Source organism: Chiloscyllium punctatum, chromosome 11 (assembly GCF_047496795.1).
Source record: "Chiloscyllium punctatum isolate Juve2018m chromosome 11, sChiPun1.3, whole genome shotgun sequence".
Classification (NCBI taxonomy): Eukaryota; Metazoa; Chordata; class Chondrichthyes; order Orectolobiformes; family Hemiscylliidae; genus Chiloscyllium; species Chiloscyllium punctatum.
The window spans coordinates 35,608,683-35,629,173 of NC_092749.1; the positions used below are offsets into that span (position 1 = coordinate 35,608,683).

The 20,491-nt window shown below is 39.3% G+C and overlaps 1 protein-coding gene across 1 annotated transcript in view; it reads right to left on the bottom strand.

The window, feature by feature from the left end:
- The window catches only part of lrpprc (leucine-rich pentatricopeptide repeat containing), a 136,898-nt gene that overhangs the window by 105,583 nt on the left and 10,824 nt on the right, over positions 1-20,491 (bottom strand). The window contains exons 3-6 of the mRNA XM_072580618.1: positions 14,730-14,852; positions 11,588-11,709; positions 11,113-11,171; positions 6,700-6,786 (exon numbers count right to left, since the gene is read on the bottom strand). Coding sequence (XP_072436719.1) covers positions 6,700-6,786; positions 11,113-11,171; positions 11,588-11,709; positions 14,730-14,852 — 391 coding nt within the window. The remainder of the gene's footprint in view (positions 1-6,699; positions 6,787-11,112; positions 11,172-11,587; positions 11,710-14,729; positions 14,853-20,491) is intronic.

A 20,491-nucleotide genomic window follows, 5' to 3' on the forward strand; every position in this document is an offset into this window, starting at 1 on the left:
GTCAATGCACTGACCAATAAAGGCAAGCATACCAAATGTCTTCTTCACTATCCTATCTACCTGCAACTACGAACCTGCACTCCAAGGTCTCTTTGTTCAGCAACACTCCCTAGCACCTTATCATTAAGTGTATAGGTCCTGCACTGATGTGTTTTCCAAAATACAGCACCTCATGGATCTAAATTCAATTCCATCTGCCACTCCTCGGCTTTTTGACCGATCTGTTGAAAGTTCTGTTGCACTCTGAGGTAACCTTCCTCACTATCGACCACACCTGTAACTTTGGTGTCATCTACAAACTTACCAACCATATCTCCTGTATTCACATCCAAATCGCTTACATAAATCACGAAAAGCAGTGGCCCTAGCACTGACACTTGTGGCATTCCGCTGCTCACAGGCCTCCAATCTGAAAAGCAAACATCCACCACCAACCTTTGTCTTCTACCTTCAAGCCAGTTCTGTATCCAAATAACGAGTTCCTCCTCTATTCCATGTGATCTAACCTTGCTAACCAGTTTCCCATGGGCAACATTGTCGATCACCTTACTGAAGTCTATATAGATCACACCCACCGCTCTGCCCTTATCAATCCTTTTTGTTACGACTTCAAAAAACTCAATCAAGGTCATAAGATACAATTTCCCACGCACAAAGGCATGTTGACTATCCCTGAACAGTCCTTGCCTTTTCAAATAAGTGTAAATCCTGTCCCTCAGGATTCTCTCAAACAACTCGTCTACCACCAATGTCAGGCTCACCGGTCTGTAGTTCCCTGGCTTTTCCTTACTCATTATTTACAACAATGACTTCACTTTGGAATACGATTCAAGATTGAAATTACTTGTGCTCCACTTTCATTGTTAATCATACATTCTGAAGTCAAGGAGTGTCATTGTCATCTGACAGGTAAACTGCCCAGTATCTAACATTAACAAAAATCTTACATGCATCAGATTATATTGGATATTATGATTCCAGCGAATGCTAACAATGGACAAGACAGATGCTAGAATGAAACCTAGCTTGAGACACCCTAATTTGTTTTTGTAGATGATTAACATTTTGGTTAGTCCTAAAGCATATTCACAATGCTAAAGACGTTCTTAAACAATAGAGCACAAGCTAATTACATAAAAAGAAAAACAAGCCAAGCAACATTAACAGAAATGTTTGGAGATCTATTAACAAAAACAAAGTTTCAACCTCTTTCATACCACCCAACAGTCTTGATCCCAAAGAATTATCACTCCTGTCTCAGCTTTATAACTCTTAACTTTCATTATTTTTCTTGAATCATTGAGACAACTTTATGTTTCCTTTCAAAATCCAATGACATGAATCTCTTAATTCTGATGCACTTAGCAAAACCGCCCAACACTTTTGACAAATATTTTCATTGAACTGACAAACTCTTTGTGCCTCGATCATAAAACTGAACTTCTAAAAATGATTTCTTACATGTAAAATCACAACACAACAACACAAAAACAAGCTATTTAGTCCAACCAGTCTATTCTTTTGTTAATTCTTCACTCAATCCTCTCCCACCTTTCCTCATTGAAACTGGTCACCGTAACCATCTATTCCCTTCTTTTTGATATACTTGCCCAATTTCACATTAAGTACTTCTGTAATGTGCTTAAAACCCTCCTAATATTACTGAGTTGCACATTCTCATGTTTCTTTGGGTGAAGTAATTTCTTTAAATATTTCATTGGATCTCTTTGTGATTGTCTTGTTCTGACAGGCTCTCGTTGTGCTTTTCCCCCCCAAGAGGGAATCCACTTAATCAAGCCTTTCATAATTTTTAAAGACCTTCATTAAGTCACCACTAGAGAATTTTATTTTGAGAAAAAAAAAGAGACCCTCCTTCTCAATCATTTCCTGATAAATGTATATCTATGCATTCCTGTGCATCCTGCCCCTCCAGTGCCTTATATTCCTTTTACAAGTTGGTTTAGTTAGCTTTATTCACTATGTCTGGTTTGCAATACAGAATAATGCCAACACCGTGGGTTCAATTGCTACACTGGTTGAGTTTACCATGAAGGACTCTCCTTCTCAACCTCTACCCTTACCTGAGCTATGGTGACCCTCAGATCAAATCACCTCCAGTTGTCTCTCTCTATTGAGACAGCTGCCCTATCGTCCAGGAGGACAATGGTGACTTTACCTTTCATTCTTTTCACAACATGGTAACCAGAATTGCACACAGTACTCTAAGTTTCTTTGACCAAGGTTCAATACAGGTTTAACACAACTTCGTTACTTCACAATCCCAGCCTTCTGCAAGAACAAAAATTTGGTATTTGATTTGCTTTTTTTTGTGGGTCTCACAAACAAATGTTACACTTTCTAGTCAATGGTGTATTTGTAATTTACGAACCCTATGCCCCACACAGACTTGCACTGTGCAAGTGTTATGAAATGGCAGTGAACCCTTCTGTTAAATAAACCAAGTATCCAGAAAGGCTCACCTCACCTCATAATCTGTCAAAATAAGAGTGACAGAGCACTCCCAAATTCAACTATTTAAAGAAAATAACAGCAATTTTTTTTTTAACACTAAAAGTGAACATTCAACAACTGTCACACCTCTAAGACCCCCTTTCTCTTAACTGCTTATTACCTGCTTCCAACTCTATAACAATATGCTGTTCCAATAAGACACTCATTAAAATTACATCAACTTAATTTCAAAACCACACAGCCGGGTCATGTTCTGTGACTTGACACTTCCAGCTGAATTCCCTGAATTGTCTTCTTTCTTTTTACAGTGAATATATTTCATTTGAAAAGGAACCTTTGATAGGGAGTGTTTCCTAATATCTTGGGTCTCTCTCAATGGCAGTCTGTCTCCAATTTTCAAAATGTCTGCAATTTTATATTCCCAACATCGGATTGTCTTATCGGTTTGACGTTCGCAAAACAATAAATTCAAGCTCAATTGGGTTTTAGTATCCTGGGACATAATTTGAAGTGATTGGTTAAATTCAAATTGTTGTCAAAACAGCAACCAAAACTCAGGTATCCATTTCACGGCTTAATTTTTCCAGTACATTGAGGCTGACATCTAGTCATACACACAGGTGCTGGTAACCCCTCAGTTCAGAACAGCATTCACTCTCTCTTAAAGGTACAGTACACGTCCTCAAATTCGTAACATCAAGTCATCTGACTTGCCTATTCTCCCCACCAAAATATATTATTTCACATTTATCTGTGTTGAATTAAATTTGTTACTTATTTGTCCATTCTGCAACATTATTAATGGGCCTTCCTAGTAACTTATTATCAGTCACCTCCATATTAAGTGTGGTGCTGGAAAAGCACAGTAGGTCAGGCAGCCTCCGAGGAGCAGGAAAGTCAACATTTCAAGTATAAGTCCTTCGCGTCGACTCTCCTGCTCCTCGGATACTACCTGAGCTGCTGTGCTTTTCCAGTGCCACACTTTTTGACTCTGACCTCCAGCACCTGCAGTGCTCACTTTCTCCTGCTCAGTAATGACCATCACATTCCCAATTTGGTTTCATCTGTAAATTCAGAAATAAATTACGTTATCACAGGTATTTTTTTTTTACAAACCATTTCCTTCTATTTGCCAGAGGTCAAATAAGTTACTTTATGCAGTTCTGTATTTTCTAAGTTCACAGAGATCAAGTCAATTTAAATAACACAAGGACAATTGAGAATTTTAAAAATGAAGGTTACTTTATTTCACAACAGTTGACCCAGGTGTTAACCAGAACATGAAATCTCACTCATGCAACTTGTTTACACTAACACACAAAAAAAACTAAAAACACAGACAGATGACAAAATAGAAATTGAAAATGTTGATCGTAAATAAAAATGCAATTTCAATCAATCTCTTTTGGTGCAAGCCTAATGTTTCTCAGTCACATTTTAATTAGACTGAAGTGAAGGTCTTCAAAATAGAGCGACTTTTGGAGGTTACAACAGTTCCTTTAGCCCACTTGCCCAGAATTAATTTTTGCAGGAGAGCTTGAACATGAAACAGGTTAGAGAGAGAGAGAACCTCTTATTCTCTTCTGTCGTACTAAGATTCAGCACTTCAACTATTCAGATGGCCTTGGCTGGTGGAATTGCTTTCGGATAGAATTCTGTCCAGGAACAGTTTGAACTTTTCTGCTCTAAGTTTCTTCAGAGCATAAAGATGGCCTCACTATACATGTGACAAGTCATGGTCCGAGAAAGGTATTGTAGTAATTCGAAGAGCAATCTAGTTATCTTTCTGAGTTTTAGATGACCTATTCCTTTGTTTTCAACAAAGTAAAGCTACACTCTGACAATCAAAGTGTCGAACAACTTGGTTCATGCCAACCAAAATAATGGTGTTTCAATCAAATGAGTTTGTCCTCCCAATCTAGGCCATGACTTGTTGATGTCTTGATCACTAGATTCTAGACCAGTAAAATAGATACTATATTACTGTAACTATGTTTAATTTATAGAGTCATGGAGATGTACAGCATGGAAACAGACCCTTCAGTCCAACCCGTCCAGATATCCCAACCCAATCTAGTCCCACCTGCCCATATCCCTCCAACCCTTCTTATCCATATAGCCATCCAAACGCCTTTTAAATGTTACAATTGTACTAGCCTCCACCATATCCTCTGGCAGCTCATTCCATACACATACCACCCTCTGTATGAAAAGGTTGCCCCTGAGGTCTCTTTTATATCTTTCCCCTCTCACCCTAAACCTATGCGCTCTAATTCTGGACTCCCCGACCCCAGGGAAAAGACTTTGTCTATTTACCCTATCCACGCCGCTCATAATTTTGTAAACCTCTATAAGGTCACCCCTCAGCCTCCGACGCTCCAAGGAAAACAGCTCCAGCCTGTTCAGCCTCTCCCTGTAGCTCAAATCCTCCAACCCTGGCAACATCATTGTAAATCTTTTCTTTCAAGTTTCACAACATCTTTCTGATAGGAAAGAGACCAGAATTGCACGCAGTATTCCAACAGTGGCCTAACCAATGTCCTGTACAGCCGCAACATGACCTCTCTGGACTCAATATTCTGACCAGTAAAGGAAAGCATACCTTCTTCACTATCCTATCTACCTGCGACTCCACTTTCAAGGAGCTATGAACCTGCACTCCAAGGTCTCTTTGTTGAGCAACACTCCCTAGGACCTTACCATTAAGTGTATAGGTCCTGCTAAGACTTGGTTTCCCAAAATGCAGCACCTCGCATTTATCTGAATTAAACGCCATCTGCCACTTCTCAGCCCATTGGCCCATCTGGTCAAGATCCTGTTGCAGTCGGAGGTAACCCTCTTCGCTGTCCACTTTCCCTCCAATTTTGGTGTCATCTGCAAACTAACTGTACCTCCTATGCTTGCATCCAAATAATTTATGTAAATGTCAAAAAGTAGAGGACCCAGCACCAATCCTTGTGGCACACCACTAGTCACAGGCCTCCAGTCTGAAAAACAACCCTCCACCACCACCCTCTGTTTTCTACCTTTGAGCCAGTTCTGTATCCAAATGGCTAGTTCGCCCTGTATTCCACGAGATCTAACCTTGCTAATCAGTATCCCATGGGGAACCTTGTCGAACACCTTACTGAAGTCCATGTAGATCACATCTACCGCTCTGCCCTCATCAATCCTCTTTGTTACTTCTTTAAAAAACTCAATCAGGTTTGTGAGACGTGATTTCCCACACAGAAAACCATGTTGACTATCCCTAATCAGTCCTTACCTTTCCAAATACATGTACATCCTGTCCCTCAGGATTCCCTCCAAAAACGTGCCCACCACCAACATCGGGCTCACTGGTCTATAGTTCCCTGGTTTGTCCTTACCACCCTTCTTAAACAGTGGCACCATGTTAGCCAACCTCCAGTCTTCCAGCACCTCAACTGATGATACAAATATCTCAGCAAGAGGCCCAGCAATCACTTCTCTAGCTTCCCACAGAGTTCGCGGGTACACCTGATCAGGTCCTGGGGATTTATTCATCTTTACCCGTTTCAAGACATCCAGCACTTCCTCCTCTGTAGTATGGACATTTTGCAAGATGTCACCATCTATTTCCCTACAGTCTATATCTTCCATGTCCTTTTCCACAGTAAATACTGATGCAAAATACTCATTTAGTATCTCCCCCATCTCCTGCGGCTCCACACAAAGGCCCCCTTGCTGATCTTTGAGGGGCCCTATTCTCTCCCTATTTACCCGTTTGTCCTTAACGTATTTGTAAAAACCCTTTGGGTTCTCCTTAATTCTACTTGCCAAAGCTATCTCATGTCCCCTTTTTGCCCTCCTAATTTCCCTCTTAAGTATACTCCTACTGCCTTTATACTCTAAGGATTCACTTGATCTATCCTGTCTATACCTGACATATGCTTCCTTCTTTTTCTGAACCAAACCCTCAATTTCTTTAGTCATCCAGCATTCCCTATACCTACCAGCCTTTCCTTTCACTCTAACAGGAATATACTTTCTCTGGATTGTCATCTCATTTCTGAAGGCTTCCCATTTTCCAGTCGTCCCTTTACTTGCAAACATCTGCCCCCAATCAGCTTTCAAAAGTTCTTGCCTAATACCGTCAAAATTTACAAAGAGTTACGGAAAAAGAGCACACCATCCAAAACATTAAACATACACACATTCATATTAAGCAATATACCTTTGAAAACTTCACTGCAGCACATTACTTACCCAGCCCGTGCATGTCCTGTCACCAGGGAATTAAACACCACTTCTGTAATTGGTAGGTCCTTACTTTTCATGAAGCCGAGGATTTTACTAAAAGACAACAGTATGAATTCATCAATAAAGTGTTAACAATACTTAACTTTAGGCTCTAACAAAAAAAATTAAAAGATCGCTAATGTGCTGAAGTGTTAAATGCCCAAACTTTGCATCTAACTATTTCCACTGACAATAGATCCATTCACCATAAATACTATAAAATGAACACATATTATTTAATAAATGCTTATGCAAGCATGCACACACAAACATTAATCACGTATTTTGTCATTGCTGTTCTTTCTCGTTTCTTAGAAGTGAAAGCAATGGTGTTTCACGCAAATTTTCAAACTAAATGATAAAAATGCTTTAAAATCTCATGCTTAAATTTAATACTGGCAGCATATCCAAACTGTTACCACTTTATTCTCTTCAAATCATGACCACATACCCATTCAACTTCTGCTCAGCTTGGGAAGTCATTGCCTGGCAACTACTGCAATCATTGTTTGATTATTATCTAAATGTTGTCACCTAAATAAAAAAAATCAAACTGGGCCAGGAGGAGCCTGTCAGTACGTGGAGTGGGTGGGGCCAGGCAACTGATAGCGTTTTCACAGGAAAGCCAATATAGGTCAGGCTGGTCAATATGTGCAGAGGCTGATGGCAGCCCATAGGAAGGCCGACAGGGGTGGGGTGTGTGGACCGGTCAGTACGCAGGGAGGTTGGGAGCCAGACAACTAATGGCCGGTCCGCAGAAACACTGGCCTAGAGAAAGAGTCAGTGAATACACGGGGCAGCTGGGTGCTAGAAGGCCAAAAGCAGGAAAGCAGGTCGGGGGTGGTTTGATTAGTAAGCGGGGTGACTAGGTGCCAGTGGCTGATGTCCATCCCAGAAGGAAGTGGGTTGGGGACAGTCAGTCAGTCAGTACGCAGGGCAGCCGACGACTGTCCTGCAGAAAGGCCAGCCAAAGACAGTCTGATCAGTACGTGGTGTGGATGGGTGTCAGCAGTCTTTTTTACAGCTATATTGGGTCTGTGCGGTATGCACTGTCTTATCTGTTGTCTTTGTGATAAATAGAAGGGGGATTGGAGGTTTGTCCTCACCTCCCTGAAAACTGGTTGTACAAAGGGGTTCAGCTTTGTTGCCCTTTCCCCTGTATATAGTGTTTTTTTTGTGAATAGCTGTTTTCTGTTTATTGTCAACTGTAATTTTGTACTGTTCAATAAAATTAAACAATTTAAAGATGAAATCCCAGCTCAGACAATGCATTAAATTAAATTAGATTAGATTAGATTAGATTCTCTGCAGATTAGATTAGATTCCCTACAGTGTGGAAACAGGCCCTTTGGCCCAAGTCCACACCGACCCTCCGAAGAGTAACCCACCCAGACCCATTTCCTTCTGACTACTGCACATAACACTATGGGCAATTTATAATGGCCAATTGTCTCAACCTGCACACCTTTGGACTGTGGAAGGAAACTGGAGCACCCGGAGAAAACTCATGCAGACAGTCGCCAGAGGCTGGGATCGAACCTGGGTTCCTGAGGCAGCAGTGCTAACCACTGAGCCACAATGCCGCCTGTCATCTTTTTTAATAAAACCTTAAGTTATCTCAAGAATGTGACATGAAAGAAATTCTGGGATTTACATATTAATGAACCAAAAAGATGAAAGATTTAACAGCAATCTAAATTTGTTCAATACATCATTTTAGTTGCATGATACTGTAATCTTTTGCTATAAATTCTGTGTCTTACGATCCTGTTTCACAGCTACCTAATGAAAGGGCAGTGCTCCAAAAGCTAGTGCTTCCAAATAAACCTGGTGTTGTGAGATTTTTTTAAACTTTGTCCACCCCAGTCCAACACCAGCTCCTCCACATTATTAAATCTGGTTACAGCAACCATTTAACTATTCTCACCCCATTTTCTACCACTTTGCCCACAGCCTTTTAAGAACAGGAGGTGGCTATTCTGACACCCCAGTCTGTTCCACTAGTCAATGAGATAATGGCTGATCTATGGCCTAATCTCATATACCTGTTTTTGGACCATTTCCTTAAAAGATTTTGCTGAAAAAAAAAGTCCAGCTCAGATTTGAAGTTAACAATTGATCTGTATCTACCGCCGTTTGTGGAAAACAGTCCCAACCATTGACCAGCTCTTGTGTATAGAAATGCTCCCTAATATCTCTCCTGAATTGTTTGGCCACAATCCTCAGTCTCTGCCCCCTAGTTCTAGGATCCCCAACTAGGTGAAAGAGTTTATCTTAAGCTACCCTCTCTTTTCCTGTCAATACTTTGAAGACTTCAATCAGATCACCCATCTAAATTCAAGTGAAAACATGCCTAATTTGTATAATCTCTCCTCATAAAGCCTGAAAACCAGATATTTTTGTAAACCGATGTTGTACTGCCTCCAAAGCTCAAATCCTTCCTTAGGTGTGATGCCTAGATCTGCTCACAGTACTTCAAATGGGCTCTAACCAGGGCTTTTTTTAAGTAACTGCAGCATAACTTGTACATCTTGGTGCTCCAGTCCTTTAAATATAAAGGCAAGCACTGCATTAGCTTTCTTGATTAGAATTGGCCCCATAAATGCTTTGGTTTCACAAATGTATATCAAAATACATCTTAAACGTTATGAGGGCTCCTGCCTCAACAGACAGTGAGTTCCAGATTCCCAACACCCTCTGGGTAAAAAATGTTTGCTCACAACTCTTCTAAACCTTCTGGCTCTTAGTTTAAATCTATGCCTCATGGTCATTGATTCCTCCCACAAAGAAGAAAGTTTTTTTTCCTGTCGACCCTATTTATGCCCCTCAATTTTGTACATCTCAATCATGTTGCCTCTCAATCTCCTCTACTGTAAGGAAAAAAAAAATCCCAATCTATTCAAATTTCTTCATAACTAAAACGGTCCAGCCAAGGCACCCTCTCCAGTGGAATCATATCATCCCTATAATGTGGATTTCAGAACCTGTAAAATATACTCTAGTTGTCACCTAACTAATGTTTCTATACAGTTCCAACATAACCTCCCTGATTTTAAACTAGATGCCTCAAGTAATAAAGGCAAGGTTACCACATGCATTCTCAATCATGTTATCCATCTATCCTGATACCTTAAAGAACTGGTATACATATGCACCTCTGATTCTCAATGCTTCTCCGAGTCGGACCATTCACTTATTCCCTTGCATCATCTCATTTACCACTGACCAGCAGTCTATAACTTATCACAATCTAAGACTATTTTTCTCACAAAAAACTGGTGCAGTGGTAAACTGTTTCATCTGTGAACTTACCCTCCTATATTCGAGTCTAAAATTGTTTATATAAACCACAACCAGCAAGGGCCCCAACAATGACCCCTGTGGGACCCCAACGGATATAAACTTCCAGTAAGAAAATTCCCTCTCAAATCATCACCCTCTACTTCTTGCCACTCAGCCAATTTTGCCAAATTTCCTTAAAAACAATGGGCTTTTACCTTTGCTATCAATCTTACACAAAAGATTTTATCGAAAGTAAGACTTCAACATTTGCTGACAAGTCTAAGATGTGGCACTTGACCAAAATGCCTTTTGTAAATCCATGCCCACAACATCAACCACATTACTCTACTCAACTATTTTTTGTTCGCTTAAAGAACACAATCCAACTCATTTAGCATAAATAACCTTAAACAAATTAATTCTAGCTTTCTTTAATGAATCTGCACTTGTCCAAATGCATGGATTACAAAATAATCCAGAGAAATTCTAAGAGGCATTACAATACATTGTTGATAATGCATTTGAAAAAGGTGAAGTGTCAGAGGACTAACAGAAAGCTAATGCAATGTTTATTTCAGGAAGGAGAGTACAACATGCCCAGACCAATCTGCTTAACATTCGAGGGAGGAAAAGTAAAGGAATCCTTACTAACAGAAAGAACAGAACAACATAGAGTCAGAGATGTACAGCATGGAAACAGACCCTTCGGTCCAACCCGCCCATGCCGACCAGATATCCCAACCCAATCTAGTCCAACCTGCCAGCACCCGGCCCATATCCCTCCAAATCTATGTACAGAAGAAAAATGCAACAAATGAATAGTGAGCAAGGGGAAATCTTGGTTGACCAAACCAATTGCCTTTTTGTGAAATGTAAACACAAAGCATAGATGGTCATGCAATAGATGTGATTTATGTGGATTTTTAAAAAGGCTTTTGAAAAGATGCCTCACAATAGATAAATAATTCACTCATTTGGAGAACCAGTGAAGACAGGTTCAGCTGCATGGCCTCCTTCTGTGCTGTAGCCATTCTCTGATCACGTGCATTCTGTAGTCACACTAATTACAGGACATGAATAATCTTTTAGAAACAATACCTTGCACCCTCAATATCTCCTTCATTACAATACGCTGTTATTAGTCTCTGGAAAGTAACCTGGATATTAAGAGGAAAAAAAGGACATTCAAGGATTTGCTTCATGTATTTTATATAATAAAAATACTTCTATTTCTAGACAAAAATTAAACAACTTGAAAAATTATATGCAATTCCAGCTGCAAAATCAAGTCAAAATATCAAAAAAAATGTGTAAAATAGATTTGGTCTAATGCCAAACTATATAACGATCCAAAAAAACTACAAAATAACAGGTTTGTCATCATTTTAATCTGCGAAAGTTGACAGCGAGGACTCTCCAAACCCCTTTCAAACTGAAAACTGCAGTACGTGATAAAATATGATATTAAACTGCACATTTCAACACAGAAGTTCACAATTTTCAGCAATATGCTAAAGGTAAATAGAGAGACAATGAACTTCGAAACTCAGTGGTAAACAGGTAAATAACTTACTCGATTGGGTTGCACATTTGCAGATTCCATTTTTGCCAAAAAATCAGTTGGTGAAAACTTATGCTCATTCTGAAGGTAGACTTTCAACAACGCATTATAATGGCTCACATCATATGCAGCACCTGGAAATCATAGATAATTGATCAGTAGAAGATCAGCACATTTGAACTCGTAGCTGCTGGTTATTATTCGATTGGCATAACTTGGATAGTAAAACCACTGATTCTGGATTAAATTTAGCCCAAATGATATGAAAATCTTCAATGAGCTAGGAAGGTCACATACTTACGTTATCAATTGAATGGGCATACATACATACTATAAAACTGTCTTTAATTCAGTTCCAACTGGCAATCTTACTAATAAGGATACAGGCTTGTTTAGATGAGAAGTGGAAAAACATCAGTTATGTGCCTCTGATCCAAGTGCAGAGGAAGTTTTACAATGGATGTAGCTGTCTGCACTAAGTGGCATGCTTATAAGTAAAAGAACTTCACTCTCCAATTAACTGAGCTCATTGCTTCTCATAGCTCCAAGCAATAACAAGTCCACTGATGCTTTAAACTGAGTTTGTTAAGTCCTATGAAATGGGACCATAGATCATTTGTACAATATAACTGTTAGATCTAATTCTGAACATTACAACAGTTAAAATTTACTTAAAATAAAAGCATAAAATGCTGCAAATGCCCAGCAGGCTAAGTAGCACCTGTATAGAGAGAAAATGGTTGCAGACCTGAAACATCAACTCTGTTTGTCTCTCAACACAGATGTTGCATAGCCAGAACATTTTCAGCATTTCAATTTCATTTCAGAATTCCGGAGCCAATCGTACTCTGTTTTACAGTTAACAATTGCATTTATTATTGTTTCCATGTGTCCTGTAAGTCTTCAGGTTCCACAGACTGCAAAAGCTGTCATGAGATTTGAAGTGAAAGGCTAACATGCATCATAGTGCAGGGATCTCAAATTGTTTATTGCAAAGGTTGAGGGTGCTTATCTGGCTGTTGAACTTGCCTTGACCAGACATCCTAATGAAGTATTAGAAACACTCCCATGAGATTTTTAAAAAATCTTTTCTTAAAAAACTACCCTTAGATTAGCTGGCTTTGAGTTCACTGTGTCAATGAAAGCAAAGGGTTAAGCAGCTATAGAAATTGTGAAACAAACGTGATCATAATGTGTGACAGCATTTTATCGACAGAGTTTGAGACTAAACATCTTGTTGGTTTAGAAGCTTAATAAATCATAAAGCAAGTCAACAAATTACATGATTTATTCAATTCAAATTGGTGAAACGACCTGGATGGTTACAAAGTTTGCTTCTATGCCTTACAAAGTATAGATGAATTATATAATCTATCTGCCACCTAGATTTTTCAAATTTACTTCGAAGTGTTTATGAATATAGTAACTTGCCTGGAGCTACTGCCATTTTCGATATAGTCACAGAAAGAAAATGGAAGCAATCTTTTAGCTTACTTGCGCATACACCGTAAAACAGGATAAATTCACAGCATCAATATTTCACATTTGTGAGATAATGAACAGACTTGTGACAATTGAAAATAGAGCATGTCACAACGATGTTTGGCTGTTACAAAGCAGAATAAATCTGCAAGACTGTGATTTTCACTGGCCAAACACTAAGAAAATTCACAAAAGAGATGTATTGTGTCTAAAATGTAAAAAATTGGATTTTTTTATGAAAAGCAATGGTGAAGCTGACAGCACTCTTATTTCGTATTGGCTAAATAGGATAGCAACTTCTGGCAGCTGCACATATGCAGTACGACATGGAAATCTGGATGTTGCTGACCAATTCCTGACTATTCTTAAAAAAAAAGCATTAGACCAGTACCTCAGAGATTCGGTACTGAAATCCAATTCCTAACCACAAGAACATTTAGTACCATAATGTACCTGAATTTTGGGGGTAACAGTGGAATAATGGTAATGCCATTAGACCAGTAAAACATAGGCTCAGGCTAATGCGCTAGAAACACAGATTCATAATCCCCACAGCTGTTGGTGGAATTTGAATTTAATTACTAAATCTGCAATTAAAAGGTAGTCTAAGTAATGCTAACCATGAAACAATCTGATGTGATAAAAACCCAACAGCTCACAAACGTTCCTTAGGGAAGGAAATCTGCCATTGTTTTCTGTCTGGTCTACAGAAACGAGATTCATTGTAGTGGAGGATTCTCAACTGCTGCCTGAAATAGCCGAACAGTGGTCACTCAGTTCAAAGACAAGCAGGCAAGGGTAAGAAATTCTGCCCTTCCTGACAATGTCCATATCCCAGCAAAGAATAAGTAAAAACACACTCTCAAACTACCTTACTGGCACTGAAATTTTAATTTGATCTACATGGAGACTCCATCTTTCAGAATATTTTTTACGGAAAAAATTCTTTCCATCCCATTACACTCTCAATCCAACCTTTCTTCACCTCTCTATTTTATTTCCTACAGTTAAGATTTACCAATCCGATTGCCTGAAGAGCCAAAATGTTGATTTCCTGAGTCCCACATACCAGAGCTACCAAAGTTTAATATTTATTTTCCTAAGTTGCAGGTCAAAAGCTGACAAAAAAAAATCCATCTAGTTCGAACAAATGGTAAAGCCAGTTCATTCACTGTTGACTGCAAAATTTGGGCTGAAATTGAATTCTTAAATCAAAAAATTAAAAAGGGAATTTTTTTTGTTTAGTAATGCCATGTGTACAATGAACCTCAACATTTTTGTGCAATAAGGAAGCTGTAAATAGGAATTTCCAAGTAAAATTAAACATTGCTCTGTATTATATTTCTCTATATGGCTTCTAAATCTTTTCTCTCAATTAAAGATCAAATGAATAATAAATGTGTTAACTGAAGCTTTCCACCTTAACAATTATCTGAATAAAATGCTGTACAACACCGTCTCAAAAATTAGTGGAGCCTGTTATAGCCAACTATCTCCTGTAAATTATGTAGTTTCAGACTACCTTTATTTGTAGGCTGTGTCAGCCATATACAAGCATTCAAACATTTCTCATCGACCATAAGCATCTGAAGAAACGTCAGCTATTTATGTTATCCATCAGTGCCTTCAGCCTCATTTTTGCAGAGAAAATAAACTCTCCCCATAACCATACCTAGCTCTTGCAGTTTGTCCCAGATTCTGTGAGCCAAATCCGTTCTTTCTGAGAGTTGCATCTCCGGAAGCAGAGAACCACAGCTACGGAGCAGAAGCAAGGCTTGATTGCCACTAGGAAAGCCTGGTTTAGATCAAAAATAAAACAGCTTAGTAACTTAATACTGATAGAACTCGCTCTATTTGCAGTAATGCGGGGACATGGAAAAACGTTGAGAATGCATTTAATTTTGATTGCAGATATGAAACTTCAAACCACAAAATTGATCCCAAAATAACCTAGCTGTAACAAAACTGAAAAAAAAAGCACACAGATTCTTCAGTCACAAAGAAAGATGACCAAGAAAGGAAGTTAGTTTCATGTAAAGATTCTATACCATAACAGTGGAAAAAGTGGATGAATTAAAAAGTTTACAACTCATGTCAGTTTCTTACCAAATGGCAACTGATAAATATGAAAGACTCCTAGAAAGCTCCAAAATGTTAAAAACACCGAAATGTTGAGATGGTAGGAATCACTGAACAATTGAGCTCAAGCTGTCAAAACTGCCCAGACTTCTCAATCTTACAAACAAACTCATCTTGAATTGCAAAGTAATTATGGTCTTATCCAGGGCAGCATGGTGCATGATGGCACCAGCGACCCAGGTTCAATTCCAGCCTTGCTTGACTATCTGTGTGGAATTTGTACATTTTCTCCATGTCAGCGTGGGTTTTTTTCCAGGTCCTCTGGTTTTTTTTCTTCCCCCACAGTCCAAAGACATGCAGTTTCGGTGTATTGGCCATGTTAAATTACCCTGTGGTAAAGGCACTGGATACTGCAAAAGCTATGGGGCCAGGAGCTGAACTGGATTGGCCATTAAAAACACTGTGGCTAAACAAGCAGATCAGAGGCTAGAAATCCTGCAGCAAATGACTCATCTCTTGACTCCTCAAAACATTCCCACCATCTACAAGGTAAAAGTCAGGAGCATGTTGAAACGCTATCCACTTGCCTGGAGAGTAGAGTATCATTCCAACAACACAAGAAATCAAGAAGTTTGACACTATCCCTGACAAAGCACTCCATTTGATTTGCACATCTACTAACATTAATTTCCTATTATGCCACCACCAAGGCACAGCAACAGCAGTATGTACCATTTATAAGATGCACTGCAGAAATTCACGCACTTGAACCATCACCTGTTAAACCCGTGACCACTACGATCTCGAAGGTCAGGGACAGCGGATACAGAGGAACACCACCTCCTACAAGTTCCCTTCCGAGCCATTCACAACCAAGGCTTGGAAATATACTGTTGTTCCTTCACTATTACTAAATCAAAATCCTGGAATTCCCTTTCTCAAGGACAATTAGGGATCAGCAATAAGAACTGGCCTAGCTGGCAAAGCGCACATCCTCTGAATGACTTTTTATAAAATCTGGCTCGCTAGCAATGACAGAGAACTCTCATTTATTACCACTGAATATGGGTCTGATTGCCTTTACTAAAGTGTGTACAACTAAACACTTGCCATAATTTTTCACTTTCCTGCAGCAAATGAACCATGACATTGGAGGGGTTCAGGAAGACATTTGGCCACCCATTTATGTTGCAAAGAGACAGGGAAAAACATCAACTACCAGAAGGAGATCTTCTAATCTGAACATGAAGGCTAGTGCTCTCAACTTAACTTTGATTCAATGCTTTAAAATTGAAAAATGTTCATAACTGATTTTGTATCTGACTTATCTGTATTTCCCTTACTTGTTCCTTCTCAAATGCTCATTGTTCTTCCTCTTTCTAGAATCCCAGTGTTAAATTCAATAGTCACTGAATTATCTCCTTAGTCAATGACAATATCAGAATTTTCAAACAGTCACTTTTTTTTAAACCTTCCTCAGTTTTAACTTCCTGTAGAAGTTTCAAATTCAAATTTGGGATCAATTGTTTATCAGCTCCTGACTAGGTTATCTTTCCTTCATATTCAAAGTTTGGGAGAAGATTTGTAGCTCGGGTGCTCGTTGTTGGTTATCTTTCCTTCATATTCTTTGTAACCAAAAAATCTTAAGCTACAGGCATTGACTTTCAAAGGAAAGCAGTCTTATCACACTGAGCAATTCCTAAGACATATCTAGTTTGCCTTCCACCATCTTGGCGAGTACATAGAGTCAAACAGTTGCACAGCATGGAAACAGACCCTTCGGTCCAACTCATCCACACCGACCAGATATCCAAAATTAATTCAGTCCCACTTGTCAGCATTTGGCCCTATCCCTTCAAACTTTTGAATAGGAAACCATCCAGATGCCCTGTAAATGTTGTAATTGAACCAGTCTCTACCACTTCCTCTCACAGCTCATTTCATATACCTAGCACCCTTTACGCGAAAATGTTGCCCTTTCGACTCCTTTTAAATCTTTCCACCCTCACCTTCAACCTCTGCCCTCTAGTTCTGGATTTCCCCACCCAAAGGAAAAGACTTTGGCTATTCACTGTATCCTTGCTCATGATTTTATACACCTCTCATGCCAGCCCTCAGCCTATTCAGTTTCTCCCTATAGCACAAATCCTCCAACCTAGGCAACATCCTTATAAATCCTTTCTGAACTCTTTCAAGTTTTACAACATCTTTCCTGTAGCAGGGAGACCAGAATTGAATGCAGTATTCCAAAAGTGGCCTAATCAATGCCCTATACAATCACAGCATGACATCCCAACTCTTATACTCAATGCACTGACCTAAATTCAAGCATAACAAACCTTTATTATCCTGTCTACCTTTGACTCCACTTTCAAGGAACAATGAGCCTGCACTCCAAGGTCTTTGTTCAACATCACTCCCCAGGACCTTACCGTTTAGTGGATAAGTTCTGTCCTGATTTGCCTTACCAAAATACATCTCACTTATCTAAATTAAACTCCATCTGCCACTCCTCAGTCCATCTGCCCATCTCAAAAGTCCCGGGTACGCGGAGATAACCTTCACTGTCCACTCCACCACTAATTTTGGTGTCACCTGCAAACTTCGTAACCATTCCTCCTATACTCCCATGCAAATCATTTGTATAAATGACATAAAGCATTGGATGCAGCACCAATCCTTGCGGCATATCACTGGTCATAGGCCTCCATACCCCTTCTAGTTGGCCTTCCACCATCATGGTGAATACACTATTCCATCACAATGGATTTAGTCACTAAACATAATCATTGACTCCATCAATCTTCAACAGATGCAGAAATACCAAGCGATCTCTCATCTCACTTCTCAATTTGATGTGGAATCTGCTTCAAAGCTGACTGTACTTGGTATATACCACACTTCACCCTTAATTTGTAAAGAAACTTGCATAGCCTTGAAAACAGTGCTCAAATTTAATGAGCATCTCCAAACTTTTCCCTACACAACAGCTTTACCGAGGGAACATAACTACCAAATCCAACAAAAAGTTTGTAGCTAAGCTCATGCCAATCTGATAACACGTGGTACACGAGCAACACAATAAGAGAAATGCTACACACAAGGCCATCCACCCATCAGTGTTTCATTGCTTTTCTGTAACTTTCATCTGCAAGCCCCAGCTTCAAATTGTCAAAGAAAAGACAAATACTATTCTGACGTCCAAAATCCTGCACCCTCGGAACAGATCATGGCGCATGTCAGATTTGCCCATAATTTGGATTATCCACTGGATCAGATGAGAGTCGATAGATGATAAAGACCAGCATTTTACTTTCAGGTTTCTGAATTGGCCTGAGGCTGTTCATCTTTTGTTTCAGTTGTTAGCAATCCCTCTTGGATAACTGTATAAAATCAACAAAATAGTCTCTCTGTGTTTAATTTTCAGGCTTCAGATTGAGAGCAGTAAAAATACTGTTCTGTTGTTACAATCATTCTAAGGATAAAATTTACACAAGCAAACATTTGAGTTATATTGTATTTTTTTAAAAATCAATTTTCTCTCCATTCATTTCAGTCTGAGGGCTGAAAGAAATATATCTGGTTTGTAGGCAAATCTGATTTTTAACCAGTCAAGTTTGGGGTGCTCAACTTGCAGTACAACATGAACTGACTTTCAAAGTGAGAGAGCTGCCATTGATTCATAGTCTCACAATCAGGAACACCAAGCAAGACAAAGCAATAATTAAACTAAAAAGCATCATTTTACTCATACCATAAATAAATTGTCAACCATGATCTCTTATATGGAAGCACTGAAGCAAAGTATGAAGGAACAAGGCAATAAAGGTTCAATCCCAATTAGCTGCTCCCAGATTCAGCCTCCTCAAAGAAAGGTCACTCTTTGTTGGAGTAAGCAGAGTAAGGAGGAAAAACAACGCAGAATGGCATGGCTGAAAATTCTCTTACTTCTTTGTAAAAGAAGAGTCAACACCAGCAGAGTCTAGAAACTGGACACCCAGCGTCTCTCTGTTCCCAAATGGAACTGTCTCTAAAAGGTCAAACAGAAAAATAAACTAAGGGTCCACTAGGCAAAACTCTGGTCACGGGTAAACCTAATTTCCGGGACCCAACTCTGAGGAATATGATGATTGAGCAAGATGATGGCGTTAAGGTGTAAGATCAGCAATTGACAGTTTTAATGACACAGCAGAATCAAAAGATCCAAATGACCAACTCACTTCTATTCCTTGCAGTCTTCTCGTGCTCTAAAAATTCAACTGCCTCCGCCATAGAATTTAATTGTCCCATGCTATTCACTCTTGAATGTGGCAGGTCTACAGCGCCTTGATCTGATCTACTGGTTGCGCAATTGCTTATATCTATCACTTGCTGCTTATGTTGCTTGGTATGCAGGTAGCCTTGAGCTGTAGCTTCATCAGGGTGACACCTCATTTTTAGGTATGTTTATGCTGCTCCTGGAACATCCTCCTGCATTGTTCAGTGAACCAGGGTTGACCTCTTGGTTTAATTGGAATAGTAGAGTGGCAGATGTACCAATTCAAGTTGTTTTTTTTCTCATAATTTATCTGAAGCCTCAAGATTAAATCATATACTTGGCTCATGGGTCTTATTTTTCCAAAAGCTATAATACGACCATAGAATCACAAAATCCCTCCAGTGAAGATTGAGACCATTTGGCCCATCGAGTCTTCACTGAATCTCCAAAGAGAATTCCATCTAGACCCACACATGCACACCCTATTCCAGTAGCCCATGTGCCCCTGGGTACTATATTCGACTTGATAGGGTCTCTTCTGATGAAGTGGGAATGACCCAACTCTTAGCCAGAAGGCCAGGATGCAAGCCTCACTTGTTCCAGAGGTATATACAACATAGCTGAACAGGTTGATAAAATATATCAACATTGGAATTATGCAAAAATTTTACTTTTCAGAAAACTTAAAGTTGGAGCCTTTAAAATCAGTAATTAATCCATCACGATCAGCACAGAAAAGGGCTTTGACACGCTGTCTGACTGTTATCTATAGCATTAACCATTCTAAGATGCTATCACAAATGCGTTCATTCATCCTGCTTTGCAAGCTTATATTGCCATTGACTATCACATGAAAACCAATATCTTCGCACTTTGAAGAAACATCAGATAACAGTTTGCACTTTAAAAAATGTTCTACTTTGTGTGCTTTCAGTATTTTTACTGCAGGTTAAAAAATATATTCTAAGTCTTCGTACTGGTGTCAACCATGGTTCAATGGTCAAACTCTCAGAGGCAGTGCGTTCAAGGCCCAGCCAAGAGATTGCAACATAATCTAGAGTGATGAGCGAGTGCAGAATGAGGGGCTACTGCACTGT